The sequence below is a fragment of the Triticum urartu genome, chromosome 2 (assembly GCF_003073215.2).
Source record: "Triticum urartu cultivar G1812 chromosome 2, Tu2.1, whole genome shotgun sequence".
NCBI classification, from domain to species: Eukaryota; Viridiplantae; Streptophyta; class Magnoliopsida; order Poales; family Poaceae; genus Triticum; species Triticum urartu.
Window position 1 is genome coordinate 118,460,777 of NC_053023.1, and position 7,707 is coordinate 118,468,483.

At 41.3% G+C, this 7,707-nt stretch overlaps 1 protein-coding gene across 1 annotated transcript; it reads right to left on the reverse strand.

Moving 5' to 3' along the window:
- Positions 1-201: 201 nt before the first annotated feature.
- On the reverse strand, positions 202-3,690 carry LOC125536254 (protein NRT1/ PTR FAMILY 8.3-like). The gene is made up of 5 exons (XM_048699446.1): positions 3,393-3,690; positions 2,789-2,897; positions 2,256-2,473; positions 1,555-2,105; positions 202-1,184 (listed from the first exon to the last, which is right to left on the reverse strand). The coding sequence occupies exons 1-5, from the start codon at positions 3,429-3,431 to the stop codon at positions 377-379; spliced, it is 1,725 nt and encodes a 574-aa protein (XP_048555403.1). The 5' UTR covers positions 3,432-3,690; the 3' UTR covers positions 202-376.
- Positions 3,691-7,707: the final 4,017 nt, after the last annotated feature.

Sequence of the window (7,707 nt, forward strand, 5' to 3'; positions counted from 1 at the left end):
CAAAACTGATCGAACGCCCACGGAGACGGTTGACACGCACCGAAAGATCAGCCGGATGAGTACAAACGTTTCCCAAAATATGAATATAAACTAAAGCAAATGTTGCATACAAACATTTGTAAACTGTACGTATATTGTATCCTGAACATGAACAGGAGAACAGCCATTAGAAATGCTAGGAGGTGTGTAAGATCGACACTCTTCGCAGCATTCAGAACTTCACAGAATCATCTTTCTGAAGGTGCCATCACGGTATTATCAACACAACACATCATTCTCAGATACCCTAAGCCGATTTCTGGATACAGAAAATGTTTTTCTAGTTCTGTGGCCTATATATACACTTTCAATTGGTGTGGTGTGGTTACAATGGATTTTAGCCATCAATAACAATTTTCTTTAATCTGTATTTACTAGCAAAATAGACATAGACAATAAAATTCACAAATGAGATGGCTGTAAGGCACCAGTAGAAGTAGTCAAGGTGCCCTTCGTTCAGGTCATCAGGTATCCATCCAGGGCTCTGCCATTCCCTAGTCAGCCTCGCAATAAGGGTGATGATAGCTGAGCTCAAGTAGTTGCCGAGAGCAGTGGTGAGCAACGCAAACGCCGTCAACATGCTCTTCATGGAGTCAGGTGCCTGGCCATGGAAGAACTCCAGCTGAGCAATGATGACGAAGCATTCTGCCCCAGCGATGACGAAGTACTGCGGCAGCTGCCACACGATGCTTAATGGATTGCCATGCTGGACGCTCTCTAGCCTCTTTGCTTCTAAAAGAGCAGCCATTGCCATGGCAAAGATCATTAGGAAACGGCCAATCCCGATCCTCTGCAACTGTGTTAGCTCCGCTCCACTTGTGAAGAATGTCCTGGTCGCTGGTACAATGACTTTGTTCATAAGAAGAACCCAAAGTGTCACACATATCACTTCAAAGGAATACAAGGAAGCTGGTGGAATGGACAGCGAGCCAATCTTGGTGTTCATCACGGTTCCCTGCTGAATGAAGGTAGTGTGCATTTGTGAGATTGCAGAAGCAAAGAATACTCCAGTCGCCCAAATTGGAAGCAGTCGGATTAGTATTTTCAATTCCTCGACTTGAGTTACAGTACAGATCCTCCAAGAACTTTGGCAACTGCTGTTGTCAAAGGGAAGATCAGAAATAACGGCTGCCTTATCCAAGAACCTGAGAAAAAAGATAGGATTAGTGATATGATATGTGAACATTCGTTGCCGACTTCATACAAAACCATAGGATAGTAACGCAATGACAGTAAAAGTATGTTGCTTTGTGATAAAATAACTGCATTTTTTTAGTGTCTCGGGAGCACCTTTCTCTCCAACTTCCCTTCATAAGCTTAATGAGGTACATATTATGTTGATCCATAATCAATGATTTTTTATGCTGACTTCTCTTTAAGAAATTATTAGATAATTAACAGCTTACTTAGCACGGACATGATTACTTCAATTGGAGCTACAAAATGTAAATAAAGGTAACGTACCATATGTGCAAATTTCACTGAATAAGTAACAAAAAACAGGCAGTGCAGTACCTGAAATCATCAGTATGAGCTAATCTCGGTCCTCTCTTGTGTGTGTTCTTGCTCCTGGCCTCATAAAGAAGAGAGCTATCGGCAGGGATTTCTAAGCTCATGTTCTTAAAAGCAGCAAAAGTAACCTGGAAAATACTCTTCATTGGGGAACCACTAGGCTCACGCCGCCGGAATATTGGTGTTCCGGCCACAAAGCCTACCAAAGCCAGAGCTATGCATGTGGTAGCAATACCATATCCTATAGCCCAGCTCACATTTTCCTGAACCCAGACTACAATGGTACCAGAAGTAATCACACCAAAGATGACACAGATATAAAACAAACTGAAGAAATTCCTCCTCTTTGGCGTATCTAGACTGTTCTCATTGTTGAATTGGTCTGCCCCAAGTGGAAGCAATGCGGACCTTACTCCTCCACAACCAACAGCAGATAGATACAAACCCGAGAAGAAAATTAGATTCTCAGTTCCTTTTGATGACGAGCATGAGCCTAAGTTGCATAAGGCTGGAGCAGAAGGTATAAATGATCCAACTGTAATGAGTACCATGCCCTGCAATACGCAACAGTATTTCATCATAATCTTTCCCTCAGTAGTATTCATCAACAGAATGGTTAGATTAGTAAAAATATTTCGCAAACATAAGAAAGAGGATTGAAATATGAATAAGGTCTATGGGCTTAGCAGGAAGACTGATCTTACAAGTAGGTACATAACAAGGGAGATCAAGACAGTCTTGTAATTTCCCCAGTAAGCATCCGCTATGCCTGCTCCAAGTATAGGCACAAAGAAGCTAGTCCCATACCAAAGAGAAACAATTGAAGCACTTGAGGCAATGCCACCATGGAGAACTGAGCGGATATACACAACTAGGTTTGTGGCGATGCCATTGAAAGCCATACTCTCCAAGCATTCAAGTCCTGCAGGTTTTAGTCAATCAGTATCCTTCTAATGCATGAGAACCAGCAGAAACAAAGAGAATATCACCCAGGAAGATAACTGTGAAATAGAAGAATACTATGAACATGCCTTGGATGCCAAGAATAGCTATCCTAGCAGAATCAGGAATAGAGCAACTAACCATGCGATCTGAGGTCATGTCATGCTAAAGAATGTAAAAAAGGATGCTCCATATATACGACTATATGATTTGGTTGTCAGTTCTTCCATGGTCTTCAAGGAAGAAGATTGTGAATTTAAAGAAGCAAAAATATGCTTAATACAAGAAGGCTCACCAAGAATGATTGCAGGTGGTCTCCAGTCAGAACCTCTAGGTTTAAGCTCTGGGTGTTGAGATACTTCCAGTAGAGACTGTGATTCTTCACCATGGCATGTTGCACCATCCTGATAGAAGGCCATGTCTCAACATAAGCATTGTTTGTGAGGAGTAAATCAAAGACAGCCTAGTACATAATTTTCCTAAGCCCAACAGTCTAACTCTATGTTCCTTGATGAATCCATTACTGGGAGAAATAAACGCTTAACATTGCATCAATCTTCTCAGGTTCTGAAATTTGTATCAACTACCCTTCGTCTATCGATGATATTCATGTCAAGGGGTGCAACTAACCTAACCCAAGTTGTGCAAAACAAATAGCATCCCGAAATAGACTCCATATGCGCACTCCCTGATTATGATGTTAGCATCAGAAATACAATGTTCCCCAGCGCGCAACAGCAATCAGTCTTAGGAAGTTACGATATACAGTAATATATACAATCAAATCCACCAACAATTTCTGCTCCACATTTCGCCCCAGGGAACCCTAGCAAGCAAATTCACCGACAAAAAAAATTAAAATGGAAAGGCTCGGGGTCGGATCTGCTAGTTAGATGTACCTTGACGAGAATGCTCGCGCGCAGGCCTCCGTCCTCCATGGCCTTCCCTCCGCGGGTCTGCTTTGGTCCCTCTCACCGAAAATATCCTCTCCCTGTCCGATGGGCGTCTCTATTAAGTACGGTGGTACCGGAGTCTGGCGGTTGGTGAGGAGAGGACGGCGACCCGGCTGGGAGCTCCAGGCCGCGCTGACCAGGCAGGCGGGCGACGCGCGCGGAGAAACCACGCGACGAAGACGTGCTCCGGCTTCTGATCCATTCCACCAACCATGATTTGGCGGCTGGTTTTGACCCTGGTAACTATGGCGGAGACATAGACGAAAGGTTCAGTCATTGGATATTCGATTGTTATTTTTCTTTCTGCGACGACCAAGGATCGGTTGTTGTCCATTTTTCTTTTCTTTTGAGAAACCTCTGATTAGAGCATCTGCAGCGGACCCTGTAAAAAACTGACCCGTATACGGCGTTTACAGTTTAACGTGGAACTGTTTTACGGGTCGGAATCATACGCGGCAGAGTAGACCCGTATATAAAACTGTATAATTTAAAAAAATCGCGGGAAAAATTACAACCACACTAATTCATCACATACTACATGATCATATATACTACATTGCACCACTAGTACTAGGGGGTGGGGGATCTCGCGACGGCGAGGCCAAGGTCGATGTACAAAAATGAATGAGCTCGCGGGCCGAGTACGATGCGGTGGAGGTTCTTAGTCCGTCTCGTTAGAGCTGACAAGATCGATGAACTTCTGCCTCTGCTTCTCGCGGATGCGCCACCACTCGTCGTCTTTGTCCTTGGCAGCAAGGTTGGTCGCGACCGCCTACTTGAGGATGAAGTCTTCGAGCTCCTCGTCATGGTGCCGGCGCTTCACCTCCTCGCGCAAGCTTCATTCGGCAATGGCAGCCGTGACCGCGTCGACATCGGCCACAAAATCTTCGGGCCCGACGACGCCTCGGCGCTCGATCTCCTTCTGCTCCTGCTTGACGGCGACGAGCTCGATCTCCTCCGACACCTCCGACCACTTCCTCTTCATGGGGAGAAAGCGTCGCGCCGGAACGACCCCTCGCGGCGGAGGAAGAGCCCACGGCCGAGGAGGGCGACCGGAGGAGCTCATGCCGGCGGTCGTACTCCTCCGTCTCGCGACGGAGGAGTGACGCCAGCGGCTCGAGGCCTTGGTTGGTCCACTTCTTGGCCGCACACTTCCTCGCACCGTCCGCGCGGACACATCGCTCGCGCTTGGGGTCGCCGCCCCCACCGAAGCTACGGCCGGAACTCCACATACGGCCCCACATGGCGGCTGGAGGCGGAAACGGGCTCACCAGTGGCGAGAAATGCGAGGAAGGGAGTGGGGAATTGCGGCGAAACACGGCGGCGGGGGATAGGGTTTCAACCCGTATCTGCCCCGCAAACCTATAGAGATACTGCTTCGGGGGAGGGGCGGTTTACAGGCCGCGGTAAAAATTTTTTACGAACTGGACGAGTATACGGGCTCTGTTCTGACAAGAAAATTGAGCCAATTTCATATACTCGCCGGAATTTTGCGGGTTCGCGAGATATATGGGGTCTGCTAGAGTTGCTCTTAGCAGGCTCAGGCGGGTCAGAGCGCTAGTGCGCACACTAGCCGGGCAAAGGGAAACTAATTTTGAAGTCCATTCTTTAACAAAAGGAGCTGCTCTCTTTGAGTAGGCCGCCATGTGTGGCTAGAGGTTCTATCAGGTATTGACTGTCCCCTAAAAAAATAGATATTGATTGTATTCCGCTTATTTCTAAATTTTGAATAAAATCCCTAGTTACACTAAACAGCAATAGTCAGGCAATGTGGAAGCCTAAAAAAACAATAGGGCAAAGCGGACCAGAGTGCTACTCCCTTTGAATAGTCCCACATCAGCAGTCATGAAACGGCACACCCTGCGTATCTTGTGGATTGTGTATCATACCTTTGCGCTTACGAAACGTTTCCGTTGATTATAAAGACGTGTGTAGTGACTCAATCTCCTGAAGATGCTCATATGAGTTAGGTGTGTATGCCTATTCATATGAATGAGCGTATGTGCATATGTATGTACATCTACGTTTGTACTGTGTTCGAAAAAGATTGAGAGAAAAAAGTAATAGTACTAAAAGAAAATAAAAGAGAGTGAGAGAAAAACTGCGGGCAAAAAGCGATACGACCCTTCAAAAATAGAGCATTAGGCCACAAAAGAGGCTTGTAGCCCCAAAACGATAAAAAAAGAGGCTCATGGTTTTTTATTGTTTCTACATTTTATTTAATTTTATTATATCCTTTTATTATTTTTTATTGTGCACTCAAAATTCATGATCTTTATAAAAGCAAATACGTACAATATTGAAATATCATGCATTTTAAAAAATCTGAACATATTCTAAAAATATGTCGAAGGTTTTGTTAAACAAATATGAACATTTATTAAATTAACAAACATATTTTAGAAGTTAATGAATATTTTCATAGAATATTTCAAGAAAAATGTGAATGTTTTCAAAAAATATTGTATGATTGCCATGTCCTTTTATTTACTTGTCTCATGTCCTTTTATTTACTTTATTTTACTTCTCAAAATTAGTGAATTTTCAAAATTTGATTCTTTTTTAATTTTCATGCATTTCAAAGAAGTCCATGAACATATTTAAAAAGATAGTGAAGGTTAGCGCATGTCATTTTATTGTTTCTCCTTTTCATTTAATTCAATTTTTTACATTTTTATTTTCCATATTTAAATTCGTGATTTTTAATAAATTACAAACAATTTTTAAATTTCAAGCATTTTGGAAGAAAAGTCCATGAACATTTTTCTAAAAAGAGAGTGAAGGTTTTGTCAAACAAACATGAAAATTTATTAGATTACTAAATGCTTTTTAGATAGCCTAAAAAAATTAAACACTTTTTAGAAGTCAATGCACATTTTATAAAATATATGGACGTTCCTAAAATATGTGAATATTTCTAAAATATTGTATGGTTTTCCTTTTTTCCCTTTTCCTTTACTTTTAATGTGTACTTTTACTTATTTTATCTTCCGTCTCAAAATTAGTGAATTTTTACAATAAATTGTGAACAATTTTTAAATTTCATGCCTTTTTAAGAAAGTACATGAACATATTTTGAAAAGAGAGTGAAAATTTTGTTAACGAAATACGAACATTTATTTAAGTACAAAACATGTTGTACCCGTGATGGTTGTGCTAGTCATTAGCACATGGATTTTTATTGTTTCTCCTTTTTCTTTACTTTTATTAAGTCCCTTTATTTATTCTATTTTTCTTCTCAAAATTTGTAAAGAAATAGAGAAATTGTGAACAATTTTTAAATTTCATACATTTTTTAAAGAGTCCATGAATTTTTTCTAAAATATAGTGTAAGTTTTGTAAATAAATATGAACATATATTAAATTACCAAATATGTTTTTAAAATTTAATTAGTATTTTGATTAAATATATGAATATTTTTTAAAATATGTGTATATTTTATAAACTACTGAATGTTTTTAAATATTGTGATATTTTTAAAATTATTTATTTATTTTCCTTATATCCTTCCATAAAACGCGAATAAACATTTTTTACAGGTTTTTTTTGAGACAATTTTTTTTACAGGTTTAACTTATATTTATATTTTATGAAAAAATAACCAGAGACGTAGCAACGCTCTACTCTAAATGGGCCACAGCCCACAAGCCCTGGGTGCGCTCTACCTAGAGTACGCGCCCCCGAATAGGAGAGGACTCATTACACTGCTAGTACTACCAAACATCTGTCGCATAGATTAGCCAAGTTATCTCTAAGTAGAGGGCCGAGGCGCCACGTTTGGTTGGGCCAACCTCATAACCCTATTTGTATCCCACAGAGTGTGGCTTTTGACGAATAAATTGGTTTTACCCCTTCAAAAAAAAACCAAACACCTGTCGCCACTCAAAAAAGAAAAAGAAAAAACAAACACCTGTCAAATCAAGGAAAAAAATGGACTTTGCACATTAGTGGATTTCCACGGTGATGAGCATGGTAAGCTCGGTTTCGTTTTGAGTTATGTTCAATGATAAAAGGTTGCATAATTTTAAACCATTAAGAGGTATCCGCCACGGAGATCCTCTTTCACCCTATCTATTTTTATTGGCAGCATGGGGCCTCTCGTGCCTGCTAAAATCTAAGAGCATCTACAACTGGATACATAAAATCCGACCCTTCAAATGCTCAGGCGCGTCCGTAGGCAGTGATCAGCGACACCACAAATTATCGTTTCCACAACCAGATACCTCAACTACGAATCCTCAAATCCATACAATTACATAC

Coding starts and splice junctions, on each gene's coding strand:
- LOC125536254 (XM_048699446.1), bottom strand. CDS start 3,431: ATGGAGGACGGAGGCCTGCGCGCGAGCATTCTCGTCAAG. Junction 2,898..3,392: donor GCGCGAGCATTCTCGTCAAG/GTACATCTAACT, acceptor GCCTTCTATCAG/GATGGTGCAACATGCCATGG. Junction 2,106..2,255: donor CCCTTGTTATGTACCTACTT/GTAAGATCAGTC, acceptor TGCGTATTGCAG/GGCATGGTACTCATTACAGT.